Source organism: Piliocolobus tephrosceles, chromosome 14 (genome assembly GCF_002776525.5).
Source record: "Piliocolobus tephrosceles isolate RC106 chromosome 14, ASM277652v3, whole genome shotgun sequence".
Classification (NCBI taxonomy): Eukaryota; Metazoa; Chordata; class Mammalia; order Primates; family Cercopithecidae; genus Piliocolobus; species Piliocolobus tephrosceles.
This window is the reverse complement of record NC_045447.1, coordinates 15,391,626-15,417,445: the sequence shown is the minus strand read 5'-3', so window position 1 is coordinate 15,417,445 and position 25,820 is coordinate 15,391,626. Positions and strand designations below refer to the sequence as shown.

Genomic DNA, 25,820 nt, shown 5'->3' with positions numbered 1-25,820 from the left:
GTTTCATGAAAATTTAACAGAGTAGATTCTATACACTCATGAGTAACACATGCAAAAACCTTTAAATTTTTCCAAATTTACAAATATCACAAAGACACTTATACCAATACACAGCAAAATGAACAAGGATAACTTATTGAGTTTTCCATAAAGCCTAAAATATTCTATTTAAAAGCTGGTTATACTGTCTTTACTTACATGAAATTATGTGTTAATACATGGTAAATATTTTGTTTTGAAGTCCATCGCAAACTAAAACATTCTCAATTTTTATGAACAGTTCTTGTCTCTTTTGTTCTTGTCTGAATATCTATGTTTAAAAATCACATTATTTTTGGATAACAGTAAATTAACACTATAGTGTCACTGTCCTCTATAAAGCAAAGAAAACTTTGGTTGAAAAGGTAATCATTTGAAAACCTCTATCATTATATAAAAACAGAGCTAAAACAGATTATAAAGCTTTTCTTTTTCTCAATAAAAATCACCTGTCCAGATGTTTTTCCTGCTCAATGTCCACAACCAGTTTTCCAACTGGTGCAGTTTGCCACAAAGAAACAAATTTTTTAAACACTTAGTGAGACATATTCATATATCCCAAAATAAGTACTAGAGAACAAAAGAGTTGGAAATGCTAGGCTGTTAGCTAGGCTTATGTACTTGCTAAATTACCTGGTCCTGCACACTGGGCAATGAGCAAAACTGCATACTGCTACATTACATAAACATTTGTCATTTATCACACAAATAACACTGCCAGTGTTAAATCTAAAAATGTGACATCTAATATTCTACTGGATGTGACAGGATAAGCATTATGATACAACAGTAGATAGGCCGGGCATGGTGGCCCACACCTGTAATCCCAGCACTTTGGGAGGGCAAGGCAGGCAGATCACCTGAGGTCAGGAATTTGAGACCAGTCTGACCAACACGAAGAAACTTTGTCTCTAGTAAAAATATAAATTTAGCCAGGCGTGGTGGTGCATGCCTGTAATCCCAGCTACTTGGGAGGCTGAGGCAGGAGAATCGCTTGAACCCGGGAGGCAGAAGTTGCCGTGAGCTGAGATCACGCCATTGTACTCCAGCCTGTGCAACAAGAGCAAAACTTTCATCTCAAAAAAAAAAAAAAAAAAAAACAGTGACAGGAAAAACTGAAGAAATGCAGAGAAATCTTACTTACTCAAATAAGCGCTAAACAACAGATTTTCTTTGAGTATTAAAAAAATAAATCAGACTGGGCACAGTGGCTCACACCTGTAATCCCAACACTTTGGGAGGCCAAGGAGGATGGATCATCAGAGGTCAAGGAGTTGGCCAACATGGTGAAACCCCATCTCTACTAAAAAAAACAAAAATCAGCCAGGTGTGGTAGCACACACATGGAATCCCAGCTACTCAGGAAGCTGAGGCAGGACAATCACTTGAACCTGGGAGGCAGAGAATGCAGTGAGCCGAGATCGTGCCATTGCACTCCAGCCTGGGCAACAGAGCGAGACTCCCTTTCTTAAAAAAAAAAAAAAGACAAAAAATTTTATCAGAACTATGCAGAAAGAGAAAATTCTCATTGCAATCTGAGATCTAAAAAGTAATAAGAGAAACCAGAAAATACTCATCAATTAAATTATATAAAAACACAAAATTTATATAACAGAAAATCTAAGCTGAATTTAAAAAGAATAAACTAAGGAAGACATCTTCATCCACTCTGACAAATAATAAAGCATTTCTTTTAGTTGTTAAGAACATCAAGACAATAAGAAATGAGCAGAATGACAGGTAAATAATTCACATGATAAGCTACAAAAGAATCAGTGTGGTTTTTTCACATTTCACCACACAACTAAATGACAGGGAAAATCCCAAGTTAACATTTGTTCCCACCATCCAGATCTAAAATATCAGAATTTCTTCTCCAAGGAGTCAGCTGATTAAGTTATAATCCTTGGCACAAATATTTTTAAAAGCAAGTAACATTTAAAAAAAACACCACCAGGCTGGGCATGGTGCCTCATGCCTGTAATCCCAGCACTTTGGAAGGCTAAGGCAGCAGCAGGACTCCTTGAGCCAAGGCGTTCCAGACCAGCGTGGGCAACAAAGCAAAACCCTGTCTCTACAAAAAATTTAAACATTTGCCAGATGTGGTGGCATGCACCTATAAGGCCCAGCTACTTGGGAGGCTTAAAGAAAGAAGATACTTTGAGCCCAAGGAGTTGGAGTTTGCAGTGAGCTATGATCATGTCACTGCACTCCAGCCTGCACGATAGAGCAAGACCTTGTCTCAAAAAAAAAAAAAAAAAAATCAAAAAACATAATCACCAACAGACCAGCTAACCAACATATTCCAAACATACTGGTGATTAATATTTTCTGCTTTTTCTCTCATTTGTAATGTGTTTTTAAAATCTTGGCCGGGCACGGTGGCTGATGCCTGTAGTAATCCCAGCACTTTGGGAGGCTGAGGCAGGTGGATCACCTGGGGTCAGTTCGAGACCAACCTGGTCAACATGGCGAAACCCTGTCTCTACTAAAAATACAAAAAATTAGCTGGGCATGGTGGCAGGCACCTGTAATCCCAGCTACTCAGGAGTCTAAGGCAGGGATAATCACTTGAATTTGGGAGATGGAGGTTGCAGTGAGCCGAGATCACGCCATTGCACTCTAGCCTGGATGACAGGGTGAGACTCGTCTTAAAAAAAGAAAAAGAAAAAAAGAAACCTTTTCTAACTTATACTTAGGAGAAAAAAATTCACGTAACACCCTCCAGAACTCATATTATGAGTTTTTTTTTTAGTATTACTTAGTATTACTAAGGGGAAAAAAAATCAGCACATTTTACCAATTAAAAGCCTAGGCACCAGAGATTATGACCTCATCTAACATCACAAATTCAATTTAGGTCTGAACTCTTTACAAAAAGCAAGGTTTCTTTGATTCTCAATTTAGTGCACCTACTATACTCAGCACTTGACCCTATTTATTTGAAAAGTATGTGAAAGAGGTGGCTTTTTCAGTTAAACATTCACATGTATTACAAACTTCTACATCATTCATATCACTAAGTAAAGGACTGGTTCAGAATTTTTAATTTCCACGAGAAAAAAACTGAACTTAAAAACTTAGCTATTTGTATCAGTTTGCTAATGCCAGTTTTATTAGAAAATATTATTTATGAGCATTTCCTCCTTTAATAATTCATGGTCTACAGGCTCACGGGGCCCTACCTTGTGGTTTACAGGGCTTGTAATAAATCTGAATTCATTCGCTTTGAATAGTAGAGTGCCATCTTTATATGATACACTAAAGCCAAAAATTAACACCATTGTTTTTCATTTGCCCTCACTGTTAACATTTCCAATTTTAAATTACTAGAGTCTTTTGCAACTAAATTATGAAAATATCCACAATAACCTACCATGGTTTTCTATAGTATTTTAGCTTCTTTTTCCGATCTTTTCCCCTCTTTCTTGTCGTCTTCACTAGACACTGTTTTGTGTAACAATACCTCCTCATAAGCCTGAGTCCCCTGACAGCTCAGTGTCAATATAGCAAATATGTTTGAAGGCTTGTTCTCTCGAACACACCTGCAAGAGAAGAGGAAAACAACTTCAAAAATGCTTATTTACTATTAGCTTCCAATCTGAGTGTGCAGCCCATAAACATGTTCCTGATAAAAAAGAAAGAAACTCAATAGAGGAAAATTCCCTCAGTTTGAACAAAAAGCTAACACATATTTGAAGGTCTGGGCCCAGGACCCTAGGTGATATGGCCAGAAAAGCCAGCCTCCTATAGCTACAGTGTGGCAGATGGCTGACTTGTACTCAATGAGATAAATACATCTGCAAAGAAATTCAGTCAAGAAGCACCACCTGAAAGAGTAACACTACTACTGATGGCAACAATGTTGCAATTAACCATCAGACTTTCAATTAGAAATTGGCATTGCTCAGATCCATCTGAAAATTCAGTAAAGACATCTGAAAATACACCACCACCAATGATTATTTCATGATGCTTTTACAATGGATACTGCCGTTAAAGAGTACATGTTGGCACAATGTTCTTTAATTTTTTTTTTTCAGTCTAAAATTCAGCATGCTTTTTTGGCTCTACTTCCTAACTCCCAAAAGACCCTATTTATCCCTGGGCCTGTATGCACTGCTATGCCAGACTCCTGAATATTCACTAGGTCCTGACTTCATTACCCCTGGATGTCTCTCACCAGAATTCCACCGCATTATTTCTATCCAGAGGCCTAATCATTGTTATCTATTTTGTTCCACTTTTATGAGATTTTATTCCAGACAGAGTAAAAGTAAACTTTTCTGAGCACAGATGAAATACCTTATTATAAACTCAGCTACAAGAATAGGAGAAAAAAATTTATAAAAAAAAAAAAAAGAGAGAGAGCAGAGCTAACATCGAAATATAGCACACGCTTTAACTATGTGGCTATAAGATGACATAATTTACATACCATATATCATATAAATTCACAAAGAAAATAACTTTCTCTTCATTTAAATATCTTTCCTTTAAACTAACTGTCCTTTAATAAGGAAACACCCTATTGTCAGTAACAGTTTCTTAATATTATCAGTTAGGCCAAGTGAGGTGACTCATGCCTGTAATCCCAGTGTTTTGGGAGGCCAAGATGGGAGGATTGCTTGAAACCAGAAGTTCGGGACCAGACTGGGCAACAAAGCGAGACCCTATCTCTTTAAAAAAATTATGATACTATTTAACAGAACAGGTTCTAATAAATGGGACTTACTTTATTATTACTCACATCACATTAAAGAAGGAATGCACAGGCCAGGTGCGGTGGCTCAAGCCTGTAATCCCAGCACTTTGGGAGGCCGAGACGGGCGGATCACAAGGTCAGGAGATTGAGACCATCCTGGGTAACACAGTGAAACCCCATCTCTACTGAAAAATACAAAACACTAGCCGGGCGAGGTGGCGGGCGCCTGTAGTCCCAGCTACTTGGGAGGCTGAGGCAGGAGAATGGTGCAAAGCCGGGAGGCGGAGCTTGCAGTGAGCTGAGATCCGGCCACTGCACTCCAGCCTGGGCGACAGAGCGAGACTCCGTCTCAAAAAAAAAAAGAAGGAATGCACAAGTGCTGCAATTCATGGGATCCTTTTGGACAAAAACAAGGATTAAAATATGATCCCACAAGAGACAGCTCAAAAATGCTCTGTCTAAATAACATAATACTAAATATACTAAAATTATACCTTTCATATAAAGACCTTACTATATAACTAAAGTCTTCAGCATCTCCCATTCCCAACCCTACTCCATTTTAAGGGATTCGGCTATTCACTATTTAGCAGTGAATCCAGCAGCCAAAAAGGACTGCTATGTATTCAGTCAATAACTGAAACAAAGTACACAAGCTTTCTTTGTATAAGTGAAGCCAGTTCTAGACCATCCTGGCTAATAGAGTGAAACTAACAATACAAAAACTAAAAATACAAAAAAATTAGCCGGACGTGGTCGTGGGCCCCTGTAGTCCCAGCTACTCGGGAGGCTGAGGCAGGAGAATGGCGTGAACCTGGGAGGCGGAGCTTGCATTCAACCAAGATCACGCCACACTACACTCAGGCCTGGGTAACAGAGCAAGACTCCGTCTCAAAAAAAAAAAAAAAAGTGGAGCCAGCCAGGCATGGGGGCTCATGCCTGTAATCCCAGCACTTTGGGAGGCTGAGGCCAGGAGGATCACTTGAACCTAGGAGTTCAAGAGCAGCCTGGGCAACACAGTGAGACCCCAACTCTACAAAAAAAATTAACAAATTAGGTGGGCATAGTGGCACATGCCTGTAGTCCCAGGTGCTCAGGAAGCTGAGGTGGAAGGATCACTTGAGCCCAGTAGGGTGAGGCCACAGTGAGCCATGAACACGCCACTGCACTCCAGCCTGAGCAACAGAGCAAGACCCTGGTCTCAAAATAATTGAATAGATTGAAGGCAGAAAAGGAAGAACAATACTATGTGAAACAGCGTCAGATGTAATGGAAAAATCATGGATCACCAATAAAAAAAGTACAGCACTCCACAGTCATTTAGCATGGAGGGTAACTACCCTAACATCAAGAACCTCTGGGAACTTCAGAGTATGACAGCATAGTGCAATAACTCAGGGAAAAAAAAAAAAAAAAACTGTATCTCTATTCACTGTAATTTCACTGTATGTTCTATTGGTGCTTTAAAACAAACTTAAAAATCATCTGACCAACTCTACCTTCATTTTACAAATGAAACAGAATCAGCAAACCGGGGACAAGACATGGTCTGGAATCTGAATTATAGACCAATGCTTTTTCCCCACTATTTATCAATCTGATTGAGAAAAAGGCCAAATTTATAATATATCTGGTTTACTCTAAACTGACATGGAGAAACTACAATCGCTTTTAAGAGTTTTTCTTTAAAAAAAAAAAAAAGTCAACTTAGGGGATAAAATTCTGGTCTTAAAATTTTTTAAAAAACTAACTTTACTAGTTAATAGCTATGTGCCCTTAGAAGCTATGTGACTCAAAGAGTCACTTAATTTCCTTGGGTCTCTGTTTCCTTTCTCAACAAAATGAGAAATAATTCCACTATTAATTAGGAGATAACATGTATGTAGCTCAGACACTTCTACTTGGCACTGTTTTAAGACTTTTCATATATTAACTCAAGTCTCCCAACAATCTCAATTACTGTCTCCAATTAACACATAAGGACACTAAAGCATAAACAGATAATACAACCTAAATAAGACTATAAACAGTAGAGCCAAGATTCATATCTAGACAATCCTCTGTAATATTGTTTTGGCTCTAAAGGACTTACATTTCCTATAGAAGACAAACTTCAGCTATTTCCAAAAAAAAAAAGTCTACGTGGCCATAGAGCACAGAGGTTTTGGAGTCAAGTACTAGCTTTACCACTTCCCTTATCTGAGTCAGAGTTTTCTCACCCATGAAATGGGGTGACTAGTATCTACTCCAAACTAAATGGACAGGTTATACAAAAAACCTAATAATATCTTACAAATAGTATACACTCAATAAATGGTTTCAGGGGAAAAAACACATCTCAAATTTCCTGTCAAACAAAAACATTTTGTTTATACATCAGATATATGTACATTTCTCTGAAAAACTGAGCCTAGAAAAATATTAACTATGTTCTCCTTAGTAAGAACAGCTTACCCAGAAGGTGGCATTACATATAAAGGAATGTGTGTCGCTTTTTAATTGAGCACATTTTTTCAATTAATGGAGATTATTCTTTAGAGCAGCTTTAGGTTTATAGAAAAGTTGAGTGGAAAGTGGAAAGAACTCCCATATACCTCTTCTCCCCACTACCCACCACACATAGTTTCTCCTGTTCTGAACTTATTACCTTAATGTGGTACATTTGTTACCACTGATAAACCAATGTTGATACATTATTATTAACTAAAGTTCATAGTTTACATTAGGGTTCACTCTTTGCATTGTACATTCTATGGATTTATTACAAATGACATGCATTCACCATTACAGTATCGTACAAAACAGTTTCAGTTTAATGCCCCTGAAAATCCCCTGTGTTCCACCTATTTGACCCACCTTCCCCACCCCCAAGCCCTTGGTAACCACTAATTTTTCCACAGTCTATAATTCTGCCTTTTCAAGAATGTCATATAGTTGGAATTATATATCATATGTAGTCTTTTGAGACTAGCTTCTTTCACTTAGCAATATGCATTTCAGGTTTCTCCATCTTTTCATAGATAGCTCATTTCTTTTCATTGCTGAATAATATTCTGTTGTATGGATATACCACAATTTATCCATTCACCTACTGAAGGACATCTTGACTGATTCCAAATTTTGGCTTTTATGAATAAATTCCCAAAAACATTCATGTGCAGGTTTCTGTGTAGACATAAGTTTTCCAAGTTTTTGGGTAAATCTCAAAACTAGGTCAGGCACGGTGGCTCATGCCTGTTAATCCCAGCACTCTGGGAGGCCGAGGTGGGCGGACCACAAGGTCAGGAGATCGAGGCCATCCTGGCTAACATGGTGAAACCCCGTCTCTACTAAAAAATACAAAAAATTAGCCAGGCATGGTGGTGGGCACCTGTAGTCCCAGCTACTTGAGAGGCTGAGGCAGGAGAATGGCGTGAACCCAGGAAGTGAAGCTTGCAGTGAGCTGAGATTGCACCAATGCAGTCCAGCCTGGGTGACAGAGCACAACTCCATCTCAAAAAATAAAAATAAAAATCTGAAAACCAACAAACAACTATGCTATCTATATTCAAACTACGAAACTTAAATATTTAGGGATTTTTTTTTCCTAAAATACAATGGAGAGAATATAAAAATACCTTCTTTAAAAATCCCAAGTAATGTTTTGTAAACAGTTTGTTATGGAATCCAGTAAATTTACTCTCAAAACAGTAACTGAATAGGAAATCTTCAATTTTGCTAATACTAATACAAGCCACCTCTCTAAAAGAAGCTATGTAAAAATAAACAGGCTTTATTTCATTATGAAAGAACCACCACACATCTACTATATTAAATATGGGCAAGAAAAAATTAGAAAAAGACACCTCACTGGCTCTCCAAGAAGATCACTTTAAGATAAATTATGTGAAATTTACAAGTAAATACATACTTACTAATTGCCTATTAATTTGTATGTATATGCCTGGTAGTATGGCGAATACAAAGATGAATCAACTCAGAAGACACTAAGGGGCCAGGCGCGGTGGCTCACACCTGTAATCCTAGCACTTTGGGAGGCCGAGGTGGGTTGACTTGAGGTCAAGAGTTCAAGGCCAGCCTGCTCAATATGGTGAAACCTTGTCTCTACTAAAAATACAAAAATTAACCAAATGTGGTGGCACATACCTGTAATCCCAGCCACTCGGGAGACTGAGGCAGGAGAATCACTTGAACCCAGGAGGCAGAGGTTGCAGTGAGCCAAGATCGTGCCACTGCACTCTACCCTGGGCAACAGAGTGAGACTCCATCTCAAAAAAAAAAAAAAAAAAGAGCAAATACATAATAAATCCAATACTCTCCCCAAATCCCTTCAAATAAATTCAACTTTCTCTACATGGTGGCATTATTTCTATGCAATACTAACGTGAAAAGAACACTGAGTTTCCATATTTTCTTCTGGAAGTTTCCTTTTTATGTTAAAAAAAAAAAAGGCACATGCAAGAAGGTTAAACCTATCAATTACTAATCAACAGCTAATATAAAATCCTCACCCAGTTCCAACTCCAGCTATTCCTCCTTACCCAAAAACACCTATAATGGTGGAAAAGCTCTATTCTACCATATCACTTGAAGGCTTGCAATAATGGGCAGAGGCCAAAAGGTCTTTTCTCAACTAACGGTATGTACAAAGATGATGTGATGGCTATAATCCAAACCTAAAATATACTGAATGAGCCAGCTAAGTCAAACCCGAATGAGATTCCTGAATATTGACTGTCAGCGAGCAAAATGGAAAAGCTCTTATTGAATAACCAATCAAAGGAGTAGGTAACAGAAAAACACCTCTCTTCACTAAAATAAACAGTTATTAGCCCTTCCCAATCACTGGCACCTTATGTGACAAAACAACATTCAGCCAGACAGATGACTCACTTGATGAAAGAACCAAAAATTCAATGTATTTCAACAAGTATTTACTGAACACCTGTAATACCCCCGGCACTGTCCTAGGCACTTTGGCTATCAACAATGAAAAAAACAGACAAAACGCTTTGCCCTTGTGGTTTAAGTCCAGAAGAGGGAAATAATCAAAAAATAAGAAAATTAAGCAGTATGTTAGAAGGTGTGAAATGCTTGGAAAAGCAAGGAAGTAGAGAAGGCAACGGAGTAAGCACACACAGATAATACATGGAGGGGGAGTGCAATTTTAAACAGATAGTTAAGGGTTCACTGCAAAGGTGGCACCTAAGCAAAGACTTGATGGGGAGAACAGTTAGCCATGCAGATAATCTATGAATTGAGGACTTCTGGAGGGGAAAGAGTTAAAGCAGTGGTCCCAAGGAAGGGTGTGCCTGCATTAAGTGGAAGAAGAATAATGAGTCCAAAGTGCCTATAGTGGGGTGGGTTGGAAGACGAGGGCAGAGAGGTCAGAAAGGTGGGGGTGATGGGACCAGATCATATAGGGCAGAGGCTGGCAAACTTTTTCTTTAAAGTGCCAGATAGTAAACACATCAGGCTTTTCATGCCATAAGGTCTCTACTACCCAACTCTGCCTTTGTGGTGCAAATGTAGCCATACACAATATGTGAACAAATGGGTGTAGCTCTGTTCCAATAAAACTTAACTATGGACACTGACATTTGAATTACATGTAATTTTCACATCAAAAAAGATCGATTTTTGATATTTTTTAACCACTTAAAAGTATAAAAACCATTCTTAGCTCACTGGTCATACAAAAACAGGCAATGGGCCAAATTTGGTCATGGGTCAGTTTGTCAAGTCCTAATTTAGGGTCCTTCTGGTCACTTTGAAGACTGTAGCTTTTCCTCTGAGATGGGGAGCCCTTAAAGGGTTTTCAGCACAGAATGACATCTAAGTCATATCTTTAAAAGATCACTATGGTTACTATGTTGAAAACACTGTATAAGAGTGGAAAGAAGGAGGCCACTTAAGGAAGTTTAGTGATCTGGGTATATTTTGAAGGTAAAAGCCACAGCATTTCCAATAGATTGGATGTGAGACGTGAAGGAACTGGAGCCATCAGGATTGACTTCAAGGTTACTGGCCGGAGCAACTGAGTTAAGGAAGGCACCAGGGAGAGGCGATTTTGGGAATAGGTCAGAAATTCAGCTTTGGACATGTTGACATTGAATTTGAGGTATTTATTAGACATCCAAGAATTTCCTGGATGGACCTAGTGTTCAGCAGAGAGGTCTGGATTAGGATATACATTTGGTAGTTTTCAGTAGTTTAGTATGTGAAGGCACAAAATGGCCAAGGGAGTGGGTGTACCAATGAATACATAAAAAGCAAAAGGAGAAGCACAACTATACTCAGAGAAGGTGTAACCTGAGAGATGGGAGGAAAACGAGGCTGCTGTTTGGAAAGTCAACTGAAGAAAAATTACAGAGGCAAGATGTCTAAATTAAAACACAAACAAAGGGCTGGGTGGAGTGACACAGGCCTATAGTCCCAGCTACTCGAGAGACTGAGGTGGGAGGATCATTTGAGCTCAGAAGTTCAAACCCAGCCTAGCCAATATACAGAGACCCCTGTCTCAATTTTTAAAAAGGGAAGGGGGGATACTGCAGGAACAGGAATCTTGTTTTAATCTTTGTTTTACTACCATAGATATGTAATAATTCAAGGATACTTACATATTTGGAAGTCTTGTATACTACTATGTAAAGTTGTTTTACTATGTTTTACCATTTACGGGGATTTATCCTCTCCTACACTATACTATTACCATTTCAGTCCATCATTGAGGAAAATTTTACCTTGAGAACATCAGACTCCTCTTCAAAACCTTTGATAACCACTAATTACCTAAGCAACTGGCACTAAACTCAAATATTCAGTGGCATCCAAGGTCCTAACGTAATTCTTGTCATTTCTCTCACCACCATAGCTCCAGTCAACACGGGAATAATGACTCTACTCCAGAACACCTTGCAGTGTGCTACTGCTAAGCTTGAAGTTAAACAATTCCCTTACCTGGACTGCAGCCACTACACCATCCTGATTTGTCATTGTTCTATTCATCAAATGCCCATCTCAAATCTACCCCTCCATGAAGCCTTACCTAATACTTTAGTTTATATAATTTCTTCCTCCTTGGAGCCATCCAGTACTTTTTCAGCTTCCTTTATATTTCTGTTACTCAGTTTTAATGATAAGATTTACTATTATCTCCACAGCACCTAGTACATCACCCTGCACTCAGCAGAGGCTCAACAGAATTTGAATTCAACCCTAAATTTATCCTTCCTTAGAGTGCCATAACCACAGAATCTAAGGAAGTTCCATCCAAAAGGTCACCATCTCTTCCCATTATTTCCACGGCAGTCATCACTACAGTGACTAACAGGGAATTTCTGACTCATCCTCCATAAGCAACAGATTTCATTACTTATTTGACTTATCCATGTTGGATTAATCCCCCAAACCCTCTTCCATTCCTTCAGGACTTTAGTACTGTACTTAGCTCAGTGACACACACTCAGCTTTACTTCTGGCATAAATATTAGAATTTTAATAACTGCAGAGATGACCCTTCTAAAATTCTGGCTTCTCCAGTCCTTGTATTCCTTTCCTCCAATGTTCTCATCTTCTTTCCTATTGTAGACAAACACGCCCCACCAGGACCTATAATCGCTAATGCTACCACCTTTCACAGTCCCTCATCCTTTTCATGCCCTCATTTCTGTACTTATCCAACCGAAATTATGTGATCCATCATTTATCATTCACACCAGCAATTGCTCCTGGCAAAACTCTAACCCTGTTAAATCCAACCCTCTTGGCCACACCACACCATTAACCAAATACCATTAAATATAACTAAGAAAAAAAAAGTATCACATAATCATGCTAATTAGTCTTTTTCATAACCGTTAGCCTCAAAAGGCCCAATAATCAATAGTTCTAAAGGGATCTGAAAATGTGAAGTCAAGTTTTTTTGGCTGTAAGAATGACCAGGTAGGTAACCCTGCCATTTGGTACCCTGGAATGTGAAATATCCTGCAATGTTCAAGATCTGTCCCACCTAAAATGCAAGTAGGAGCCTCAATGAAAAAGTTAAATGTTCATTCACTTCCTCACTCTCCTAATGATTTTCTCACACTTCTCTTGTCTCTTCAAACATCTATACTACTACCTCCTCACATTCAACAGGTCACCCTGCTTCCTACTTCATGCAAATTGCCAACCTTGCTGCATCATTAACCATAAAGAATAACCATATATTCTTCCTTCCTGTTGTTATAGATGAACTGTCCCCATTCCTATCTAATGCAAATACCTGAACTCAAACTCTACTAGATCCCACCTCCTTTTGCCTACTTGGGATGTCACTCAGTAATCATCCCCTCTTCTCTCTCTCCTCTCCTGTATCATCAATTTTCCCCATTCTACTGGATCACTTCTATCAGCACTCCCACATGTTGTAATAGCACCCATCTATAAAAATAAAAAGGGAAAAAACCTTCCTTGACCTCTTGCTTTGCTACAGCTACTAGCCCAATTCTCTGCTCTCATTTAAGAGCACAACTGAGTTTACACTTTGGGTTTTTATTTCCTCTCTTTCCATTCTCTCCTAAATCCACCCCAATCAGTCTCTCATCCCAATGCACCATTAAAACGGCTCTTGTCAAGGTCCCCTAGGATTTCCATGGTATTTAATGCTGTGAACAATTCTCAGTCCTCCTCTTAGTTGACTTCTCAGCAACAGGTGACACAGTTGACACACTTTACTTCCCTTGGCTTCCATCCAAGACACCACTCTCTTAGTTCTCCTCCTACTTTATAAATTACTCCCTTGTATCCTTTTCTTCTTTATCTTCACAACCTCTAAATGCTGAAGTGCCTCAAGACTCAGCCCCCAGACTTCATCTCTTCTCTATCTTACCTTCAACATCCCCTTGGCAATGTCATCTAGGTTTGAAACTTTAAATACCATCCATATACTAAGGATCTCCCAAATTCATATGGACCTGAGTTCCAAATTCCCATTCAAATAAATAATCAACACATCCACTTGGATGTTTAATAAGCATCTTAAATCTAATGTGTCAAAGCAAAACAAAAACCACACAACTTTGCTCCTCCTGGTCTTCCCTCCCTCAAGAAAAGGCAACTACTTCATCCCTTCAATTGTTCATGGCAAAAACTTGAGAAAGTTACTCCTGACTCCTTTCTTCCTCCCACATCTCACATCTGATCCATCATCAAATCCTGTTACCTATACCTTACAACACTATCTAAAATCTGACCACTGGGAAGTCCTAGCTAGAATAATCAGACAAGAGAAAGAAATAAGGGGCATTCAAACTGGAAAGGAAGACACTAAATCCTTAATTGCAAATAATATGATCTCATATTTGCAAAAATCTGAAAACTGCACCAAAAAACTATTAGAACTGATAAACAGATTCAGTAAAGTTGCACGATACAAAATCAACATACAAAAATCAGTAGCATTTCTATATGCCAACAGCAAACACTCTGAAAGAAATCAAGAAAATAATCCCATTTATAATGGCTTTGAATAAAACTAAATACCTAGGACTAAACTTAACCAAAGAAGTGAAAGATCTCTACAATGAATACTATAAAGTGCTGATGGAAGAAACTGAAGAGGACACAAAAAAATTGAAGAGATATTCTATGTTCATGAATTGGAAGCATCAATATTGTTAAAATGTCCATACCACCCAAAGCGATCTATAGGTTCAATGCAATCTCTATTAAAATATTTATGACACTCTTCACAGAAATAGAAAAAAATAAAATCCTAAAATTTATACAGTACCACAAAAGACCCAGACGAGCCAAACTTATCATGAGTAAAAAGAACAAAACTGGAGGAATCACATTATCTGACTTCAAATTATACGACAGAGCTGTTGTAACCAAAACAGCATGGTGCTGGCATAAAGACAGACACAAAGACCAATGGAACATAATAGAGAACCCAGAAGTAAATCCATACATCTACAGTGGACTCATTTGTGACAAACGTGCAAAGAACATACACTATGGAAAGGACAGGGTGTTCAATAAATGGTGCTGGGAAAACTGGATATACATATGCAAAAGAATGAAATTAGACCCCCTCTCATCATATACAAAAATCAAATCAAAGTGGATTAAATAATTAAATCTAAGGCCTGAAACTATGAAACTACTAAAAGAAAACGTTGGGAAACTATCCAGGACATTGGACTGGGCAATGCTGTATTGAGTAATGCCTCACAGCAAAGGCAACCAAGGCAAAAATGGACAAATGGGATCACATCAGGTTGAAAACCTTCTGCAAAACAAAGTAAACAATCAACAAAGTAAAGCGACAACCCAAAGAATGGAAGAAAATATTTGCAAACTATCCATCTGACAAGGGATTAATAACCAAAATATATAGGGAGCTCAAACAACTCAATAGGAAAAAAAATCTAATAACCCAATTAAAAAATGGGCAAAAAATTTGAATAGGTATTTCTCAAAAGAAGGCATACTAATGGCAAACAGGTGTATGAAACGGTATTCAACATCGCTGACCATCAGAGAAGTGCAAAGCAAAATATAATAAGATACAATCTTATCCCAGTTAAAATGGCTTTTACCCAAAAAGCAGGCAATAACAAATGCTGGCAACGGTTTATAGAAAAGGAAACCCTTGTATACTGTTGGTAGCAATGTAAGTTAGAAAAACCAGTTTGGAGAACAGTTTGAAGGTTCCTCAAAAAACTAAACATGGAACTACCATATGATTCAGCAATCTCACAGCTAGGTGTATACCCAAAAGAAAATGAATCAGTACATCAAAAAGGTAACTGCACTCCCGTGTTTACCACAGCACTATTAACAATAGCCAAGATTTGGAAGCAACCTAAATGTCCACTAAGTGACGAATGCATAAAGTAAATGTGGTACATATACATAATGGAGTACTAACTCTGCCACAAAAAAAGAATGAGATCCTGTTATCTGCAACAACATGGATGGAACTGGAAGTCATTATGTTAAATGAAGTAAGCCAGGCACAGAAAAACAAACTTTGAACGTTCTCACTCATTTGTGGAAGCTAACAATTAAACAAACTCAAAGAAATAGCAGAATGGTAGTTATCAGAGGCCAAGAGGGTGGGGAAGAAGTGGAGACAGTTAATGGGTATAAAAAACATAGTTAAATAGAATGAACAGTCTAGTATTTGATAACACAACAGGGTGATTACAGTCAGTAATTTTTTTTATTTCAATTCCTTTTGGGGTACAAGTGGCTTTTGTTACATGGATGAATTATATAATGGTAAATTCTGAAATTTTACTGCACTCATCACCCAAGTGGTGTACGTTCTACCTAATGTGTAGTTATTTTTTTAAATCCCAGGCTCCCCTCCTGCCGTCCCTCTTCTGAGTCTCTAAAGTTCATTATATCACTCTGTATGACTTTGGGTACGCATAGCTCAGTTTTCAGTTACTCATAGCTTGACTTTCCACTCCTGTGATACTTCACTCAGAATAATGGCCTCTAGCTCCACACAAGTTGCTGTGAAACACACCTTTTTTTTAGATGGAGTCTCGCTCCGTCACCCAGGCTGGAATGCAGCAGCGCAATCACAGCTCACTGCAACCACCTTCAGGATCAAGTGATTCTCCTGCCTCAGCTTCCCGAGTAGCTGGGATTACAGGCACCTGCCACCACGTCCAGCTAATTTTTGTATTTTTAGTAGAGACAGGGTTTTATCCTGTTGGCCAGGCTTGTCTCGAACTCCTGACCTCAAGTTACCTGTTTGCATAGGCCTCTCAAAGCGCTGGGATTACAGGCGTGAGCCACCAAGCCTGGCCCTTTTGTACTTTTAATAATGACCATTCTTTCAGGAGTAGGGTGGTATCTCACTGTGGTTTTAATCTGCATTTCCCTGATGATTAGTGATGTTGAGTATTTTTTTCATATGTATCCTGGCCATTTGTATATTTTCTTTTCAGAAACATCTATTCATGTCTTTTGCCTACTTCTTATTTTTTTTTTTTTTTTTTTTTTTTTTGAGACAGAGTCCCACTCCGTCACCCAGGCTGAAGTGCAATGGCACGATCTCAGCTCACTGCAATCTCCACTTCCTAGGTTCAAGCAAATCTCCCACCTCAGCCTCCTGAGTAGCTAACAGGCACCTGCCATCATGCCAGGCTAATATTTTTTGTATTTTTGTAGAGACACATTTTCACCACATTGGCCAGGCTGGTCTTTTTTTTTTTTTTTTTTTTTTTTTGAGACGGAGTCTCGCTCTGTCGCCCAGGCTGGAGTGCAGTGGCCGGATCTCAGCTCACTGCAAGCTCCACCTCCTGGGTTCACGCCATTCTCCTGCCTCAGCCTCCCGAGTAGCTGGGACTACAGGCGCCCGCCAACACGCCCGGCTAATTTTTTGTATTTTAGTAGAGACGGGGTTTCACCGTGTTAGCCAGGATGGTCTCGATCTCCTGACCTTGTGATCCGCCCGTCTCGGCCTCCCAAAGTGCTGGGATTACAGGCTTGAGCCACCGCGCCCGGCCGGCCAGGCTGGTCTTGAACTCCTGACATCAGGTGATCCGCCCGCCTCAGCCTTCCAAAGTTCTGGGACTACAGGTATGAGCCACAGCGCCCAGCCTTTGGCCTGCTTTTAAATGGGATTTTTTTTTTTTTTTTTTTCTTGATTTGAGTTCCTTATAGATTCTGGATACTAGTCCTTGGTTGGATGTGTAGTTTGCAAATATTATCTCCTATTGTGTGGGTTGTCTGTTTACTCTTATTTCTTTTGCTGTGCAGAAGCTTTTTAGTTTAATAAGGTCTCATTTATTTATTTTCGTTTTTGTTGCATTTGCTTTTGGAGTCTTCACCATAAATTCTTTGCCTAGGCCAACGTCTAGAAGAATTTTTCCAACATTATCTTCTAGAATTTTTATGGTCTCAGGTCTTATATTTAAGTCCTTGTTCCATCTTGATTTTTGTATATAGTGAGAGACAGTTTCATTCATCTACTACATGTGGCTTGACAGTTTTCCCAGGATCATTTATTAAATAGTGTCCATTCCCCAATTTATGTTTATGTATGCCTCATCAAGGATCAGTTGGCTGTACATATTTGGCTTATTTCTGGGCTCTCTATTCTGTTTCATTTGTCTATGTGCCTACTTTTATTTTTGAGACCGAGTCTCGCTCTGTTGCCAGGCTGGAGTGCAGTGGCACGATCTGGGCTCACTGCAACCTCTGCCTCCTGGGTTCAAGCGAATCTCTTGTCTCAGCCTCCCGAGTAGCTGGGACTACAGGCACGTGCCACCACACCCGGCTAATTTTCAGTAGAGATGGGGTTTCATCATGTTGGCCAGGATAGTCTTGATCTTTCGACCTGTGATCTGCCTGCCTTGGCCTCCCAAAGTGCTGGAATTACAGGCACAAGCCACCGCACCTAGCCTATGTGCCTACTTTTATACCAGCACCATATACTATTTTAGTAACTGTATCCTTGTAGTACAATTTGAAGTCTGGTAATGTGATGCCTCCAGATTCGTTATTTTTGCTTAGAATGGCTTTGACTACATAGGCTCTTTTTTGGTTCCACAGGAATTTTAGGATTGTTTTTTCTAATTCTGTGAAAAATCATGTTGGTATTTTGGTGGGAATTGCACTGAATCTGTAGATTGCTTTGGGCAGTATAGTCATTTTCACAATATTGATTCTTCCAATCCATGAGCATGGGATGTGTTTCCATTTGTATCATCTACAGTTTCTTTCAGCAGTGCTTTGTACTTCTCCTTGTAGAGATCTTTCACCTCCTTGGTTAGGTATATTCCTAGGTATTGTATTTTATTTGCAGATGTTATAAAAAGGGACTGAGTTCTTGATTTGATTCTAAGCTTGATCGCTGTTGGTGTATAGCAGTGCTATCGATCTGTGTACACTGATTTTGTAACCTGAGACTTTAGTGAATTTGTTTATCTAACAGTCTTTCTAGCCACACAATCATGACTTTCTAGCCACACAATCATATCATCTGCAAACAGCAATAATCTGACTCTCTCTTTTCCAATTTGCATATCCTTTATTTCATTCTCTTGCCTAATTGATCTGGCTAGTACTTCCAGAACTATGTTTAATAGGAGTGGTGAAAGTGGGCATCCTTGTCTTGTTCCTGTTCTTGGGGGAATGCTTTCAACTTTTCCCCATTCTATATGATGTTGGCTGTGCGTATGTCATAGATGGCTTTTATTATTTTAAGGTAGGTCCCTTCTATGCCTACTCTCAATAGTTTGTTGACAGTTTTTAATCATAAAGTGTGCAGGATTTTGTCAAATGCTTTTTCTGCATCTATTGAGATGATCATGAGGTTTTTAATTCTGTTTATGTGTTGTATCACATTTACTGACTTGCATATGTAAACTACTCCTACTAGATGAGTTTCTTGAAGACAGCAGATATTTCGATTCTGTACCCATTCTGCCATGAAACCCACTTGATCATGATGAATTATCTTTTTGATGTGTTGTTGGATTCAGTTAGATAATATTTTGTTGAGGATTTTTGCATCTATGTTCATCAAAATAGATCTGCAGTTTTCTTTTGTTGTGTCCTTTCCTAGTTTTCTAATTAGGGTGATACTGGTTTCATAGAATGATCTAGGGAGGATTCCTTCTCTCAATCTTTTGGAAAAGTATCAGTAGGATTGTTACCAAGTTTTTGAATGTCTGGTAGAATTCAGCTGTGAATCCATCTGGTCCTGGGCTTTTTTTGGTTGGCAATTTTTAAATTGCTGATTCAGTCTCACTGCTTATTATTGGTCTGTTCAAGGTTTTATTTCTTCCTGATTTAATCTAGCAAGGTTGTATGTTTCCAGGAATTTGTCCATTTCCTCTGGCTTTTCTAGTTTGTGCACATAAACGTGTTCATAGTAGTCTGGAATGATCTTTTGTATTTCTGTGATGTCAACTGCAATGTCACCAGTTTCATTTCTAATTGAGCTTATTTGGGTCTTCTCTCTTCTTGATTAATCTAGCTCATGGTCTACCAATTCTATTTTTTCAAAGCGACAGCATGTTTCACTCATCTTTTATATTTTTGTGTGTGTGCTTGAATTTCATTTAGTTCTGCTCTGATCTTTGTTACTTCTTTTCTTCTTCTAGCTTTTAGTTTGTTGTTTCTCCAGTTCCTTGAGGTGTGACATTAGGTTGTCAATTTGTGCTCTTTCAGACTTTTTGATGTAGGCATTTAGTGCTATAAGCTTTCCCTCAGCACTGCTTTTGCTGTATCCCAAAGGTTTTGATAACTTGTCTCATTATTATTATTCAATTCAAAGAATTTTTAAATTTCCATCTTGGTTTCATTGTTAACCCAGATATCATTCAGGAGCAGAATATTTAATTTCCATGTATTTGTATGGTTTTGAGAGTTCCTTTTTGACTAGTACTTCCAGAACACTTCTTTGACTAGTACAAACCAAAGTTGATTTCTAGTTTTATGCCACTGTGGTCTGCATATACTGGATATAATTTCGATTTTTAAAAATTTATTGAGACTTGCTTTGTGGCCTATCATATGATCTATCTTGGACAATGTTCCATGTGCTGATAAAAATGTATATTCTGCAGATCTTTGATAGAATGTTCTCTAAATATCAGTCCATTTGTTCTAGCATGTCATTTGAGTCCATTGTTTCTCAGTTGACTTTTAGTTGCAAAGACCTGACTAGTGCTGTCAGTGGTGTACTGAAATCTACCACTACTATTGTTTTGCTGTCTATCATTTCTTAGGTCTAGTAGTAATTGTTTTACAAATCCAGGAGCTCCAGTGTTAGGTGCGTATAACTTTAAAATCGTAAAATCTTGTTGAATTGATTATCATTATATACTGACTATATTTGTCTTTACTGTTGCTGCTCTGAAGTTTGTTTTGTCTAATAATAGCTACTCCTGTTTGCTTTTGGTTTTCATTTATGTGGAAGACCTTTTTCCACTTTTCTGAGTTTATAGGACTCCTTCTATGTTCCGTGAATTTTTTGAAGACAGCAGATATTTGGATTCTGTATCCATTCTGCCATTCTGCATCTGTTAGGTGGAGCGTTTAGGCCACTGACATTCAATGCTAATACTGAGATGTGAAGTATCATTCTCTTCATCATGTTGTTACCTAGTTTGTCTGTTTCAATGTGTAATTGTTTTATAGATTCTATGGGTTTTAAGCTTTCTGTTTTGGTGCATATCAGGCTTTTGTTTCAAGGTTTAGAACTCCTTTTAGCATTTCTTATAGTGCTGGTTTGGTAGGGACAAATTCCCCTGGCATTTGTTTAAAATGGCTTTATTCCTCCTTCATTTACAAAACTTAAGTTTTGTAGGATAAAAAATTCTTGGCTGACAGTTGTTCTGTTTAAGGAGGTTGAAGACAGGACCCCAATCTCTTTTGGCTTGTAAGGTTTCTTCTGAGAAGTCTGCTGTTACTTTGATAGGTTTTCCTTTGTAGGTTATCTGATGGTTTTGTCTTACTGGTTTCAGAATTCTTTCCTTCCTCAGTTAACAAAAATTTACTGTACATTTAAAAATAAATAAAAGAGTATAATTGGAATATCTGTTACATAAAGAAATGAAAAATACTTAAAGTGATACATGCCCCATTTACCCTAATGTGATTATTATCCATTGTATGCCTATCAGAACATCACATCTACTCCATAAATAAATACACCTACTATACACGCTTAAACACTGAAAAGTAAAATTTAAAAATCTAAAAAATAAAAATAAAATAAAATCTGACGACTTTTAACCACATCCACTATAACCAACCTGGTCGGAGCAATGACCATCTCTCACTTGGATTATACATTGCCTTCCAACTAGTCATCTTACTGCCCCACCTGAAAATAAACCCCCAGAGTTTATTCTCAACAAAAGCATCCAGAGTATTCCTGCTAATCTATATTAGCATCCAGGCACAGTGACTCACACCTGTAATCCTAACACTTTGGGAGGCTAAGATGGGAGGACTGCTTGAGGCCAAGAGTTCAAGACAGCCTGGGCAATATAACAAGACCCTCTCTCTACAAAAAATTTAGCCAGGCACGGTGGCATGTGCCTTTAGTCCTAGCTACTTGGGAGGCTGAGGCAGGAGGATCACTTGAGCCTGGGAGTTTGAGGCTGTCGTGAGCTATGATCACTCCATTGCATGCCAGCCTGGGCAACACAGCAAGATCCCATCCCTAAAAAAAGAAAAAAAAGAATCTAAATTAGGTAACGGCATTCCTCTGTTCAAAACCTTCTAATAGTTTCCTGTCTCTGAGTAAATACTTCATAATAATTAAGGCTATAAGGCCCTAATAATCTGATTCCCATTAACTTCTTGGCCTCACCCTCTATCACTATTCCTCACTCACTGTGCTCTATTCACACTAGTATCCTTGCTGAGGCTCCCACCTCAGAGCCTTTCCACTTGCTAGTTTTCCCCCAATATCCACATCACCCCTTCTCTCACTTCTTCAGGTGTCTGCTCAAATGTCATCTTATGAGACTATCTCTGACCACCCTATGTAAAATAGCGACCTTGGCCAGGTGCAGTGGCTCACACCTGCAATCCCAGCACTTTGGGAGGCAAAGGCAGGTGCATCACCTGATGTCAAAAGTTCGTGACCAGCCTGACCAATATGGTGAAGCCCCCTCTCTACTAAAATTAGAAAAATTATCCAGGCATGGTGGCAGGTGCCTGTAGTCTCAGCTACTCGGGAGTCTGAGGCAGGAGAACTGCTTGAACCTGTGAGGCGGAGGTTGCAGTGAGCCAAGATCGCGCCACTGCTGCACTCCAGCCTGGTCAACAGAGCAAGACTCTGTCTCAAAAAAAAAAAAGCAACCTCTCTCACAGCAGCCCCTCCCAAAGCACATCTGTTTTATTTTTCTGCATGGGATTTACCACTGGCAGATGGTGTCTTTGTTTACTCTGTATTGCACACCTAGAACAATGTCTGGCATAAAGGAGAAACACAAACGAATTTCTCAAATATTTTCCCTTACAGGATCACATTCAATGCTCACATGATCTTGAAAAGTAGTAAAGAACAAATTTGTTTTATAATCTTTTAAAGTGGGAAAGCACAAATATACAAAGATGTTAAATGATTTGTCTATGATCACACAGCGAAGTACTTGCAGAACTAACCCTAGAATTGGGGTCCCCATCATCTTTTCCAATTCACATCACTGTCTCCACAAACAAATCAAAGAGCAGATAGATACTTGATTTCACACAGTGATCTTTAAAAAGCTCAAGTTGGCATCTATTTCTTTAAACCACAATCAAACATGAAATAGCACCAGAACAGTACATGACTCTGGCTATTTATTTTTTTCTAACTAAAAGGGAGTAATAGAGGTCATCAGACTATTTTTAGAATTTACAGATTTTGTGACAATCTGACCAAAAGGAAAAAGGGGTAATGTGCCAAGAAACAGTTTAGAATTCAAATATTTGGCCGGACACAGTAGCTCATACGCCTGTAATCCCAGCACTTTGGGAGGCCGAGGCGGGCGGATCACCTGAGGTCCGGAGTTCAAGACCAGCCCGGCCAACATGGCAAAACCCCGTCTCTACTAAAAATACAAAAAGTAGCTGGGTGTGGTGGCAGGCGCCTGTAATCGCAGCTACTAGAGAGGCTGAGGCAGGAGAATTGTTTGAACCTGGGAGGCGGAGGTTGTACAGAGCCGAGATCACACCACTGCACTCCAGCTGGGCAACAAGAGCAAAACTCCATCTCAAAAACAAAAAGAATTCAAATATTCTCTATATTCCTCTGCCTGCTGAAGCACACTTAACACTGAAGGGTAAACCAATACCTTGGTAAACAAGCTTAAAACAGTGTCTTTGATTCTCAAAAGACCTTCTGTTGCTGTTCTGTACCACAAAGCATGACAAAACAAAACGAAACAAAACAAAACCCATAATCTGGAGACAGAATGGACACAATTATTTCTCTTAATGAGGCAAGTTTGCAAAAGGAACTTAGAACCTGTAATCCAGTCATAAGCAAGCAGTAATGTTAACAAATTACCAATTTTGAAACAAGTAGAAGTCATTTTATTTTCAGCTTGGCAAAATAAATAGGTTTTAACCTACAAAAAAAAAAAACATAGATTCACCAATATTGTGTCCATACAGGAAAATTCTCTTATACTACTTAAAAGTGCTAAAAATTAATAAGTATATTAGATCCTTCAGTAAAACAGTAATTTAATTTCCAGGCTCCTGCTAATACGCATTCTTCTCTTTCTGGCATCCTCTGCCACAGTTGGAAACTGTGTATCTAGGTCAGAAAAGACAAGTAGCTTTTCAGAACAATTCAATATCTTTGGCTCAAGTGTTGATATTATAACTCAACCCTTTCACAAACTCCTTTTAAAACCTGACATAAATCACAAGATTAGTACTACTGATATTTATGAAAAGCCACTGGAAAAAATAATTCTGAGGTAACGGACAAAAGAAGAATCTAAGATAGGCCATCCAATGTAATTGGTGTAAAAGCAATAGATTGGGGTCAAAAGATCTGTATTATAGTTCCAGCTCGACTCCTAATGTGCTCACCAATTGTGAACAAACCTCAATTATGAGCCTCAATTCCATCGTTTATAAAGGAAAAGGAGTGAACTATACCTAGATTACTTTCTACTTTTTTAAGTCTACTTAAATATGATTCTATGATACATGAGAAATCTGCAAGTATATTCCTATGAGATCAATTAAAACTATTCCTTAAAAGTATATGTTTTTGCAATGTAATCATACTTTAAATACCGTAAAGCTAAAAAACAGCCAACTGGGGAAATTTGGACACTGAATATTTGACATTTGGGAATTAATTCTGGAGTGTGATAATGGCATTATGTGAGTTTCATTTGGGGATGAGAGAGTCATACCTTTTAGAGATACATACCAAACTACTTACAGATGAACGTATGTGGAAATCTGGGATTTTAAAAAAATTATCCAGTTGCAGGGGAAAGGAAGTAAAATACAATTGGCCATACGTTGATAGGTATTGAAAATAAATGACAGGGGGTTCTTTATGATTCACTGGGGTTCTTGCTACTTGTGTATGTCTGAACATTTCCACAATAAGATATTTTTTCTTTCTTTTTTTTTTTTTTTATTTTTGAGATGGGTTTCACTATGGTTGCCCAAGCTGGAGTGCAATAGCGCAATCTCGGCTCACTACAACCTCCGCCTCCCCTGTTCAAGCAATTCTCCTGCCTCAGTCTCCTGAGTAGCTGGGATTACAGGCGCCCACCACCACACTCAGCTAATTTTGTATTTTTAGTAGAGACAGGGTTTCACCATGTTGGTCACGCTGGTCGCGAACTCCTGACCTCAGGTGATCTGCCTGTCTTGGCCTCCCAAAGTGCTGGGATTACAGGCGCGAGCCACCGTGCCCGGCAAAGATTTTTTAAAACATGAACAAATTTATCAAGAATCTAAACAACCAACTTTCCATGTTTCTGTGGTAAAATGAGATTTTCATGTCATATTTTCTTCAGGCACAGCATGTCTGCTTTGGAAAGTCCATTATGTCTAATTGCATAAAACCAAAGCAGGTGAAACTGTAAAAGAATAAAAAAAAACAGCTAGAGGAGCAATTTAATAATAACTGATAACTTCAAAGATGTGGATACCCTATAAGCAAAGACACTGCTTCTGGTTACAGCACCGAGAGTAACTTCAACACAGAAAACCAGTAAGACAGACAATAACAACATTTACTGTAGCACTGATTTTGTGCATAATCACAAAATACTGGCAATCTAAATGTCCTTCAACAAGAGAATAAAGATATACACTGCACGGTTTATGAATGACAGTGATCCATTTCATCATATCTAAAGTCAGAAACAATGCTGGAGGAAAAAGCTAGTTGCAGAATAGCATGAACAAAGTGATGCCCTGAATATAAGCTTCAAAAAACGTAAGATAATGTTACACATCATTTATGGAGAGAGATACAGACATACTTTTTTAGTATAAAAAACATTCAAAGTAATGACAAAAAATTCAGGAGAGTGGTTACCTTCGGTAAAGAAGGATTAGAACACATCAGGGAAGCGGGGTG

The 25,820-nt window shown here is 38.6% G+C and overlaps 1 protein-coding gene across 2 annotated transcripts in view; it reads right to left on the bottom strand.

Annotated features, from left to right (window-relative positions):
* The window catches only part of STRBP (spermatid perinuclear RNA binding protein), a 159,766-nt gene that overhangs the window by 74,197 nt on the left and 59,749 nt on the right, over positions 1 to 25,820 (bottom strand). For both annotated transcript variants that reach the window (XM_023217191.1, XM_023217192.1), the window contains exon 2: positions 3,416 to 3,584. In XM_023217191.1, coding sequence (XP_023072959.1) covers positions 3,416 to 3,418 — 3 coding nt within the window. In that variant the 5' untranslated portion in view covers positions 3,419 to 3,584. The remainder of the gene's footprint in view (positions 1 to 3,415; positions 3,585 to 25,820) is intronic.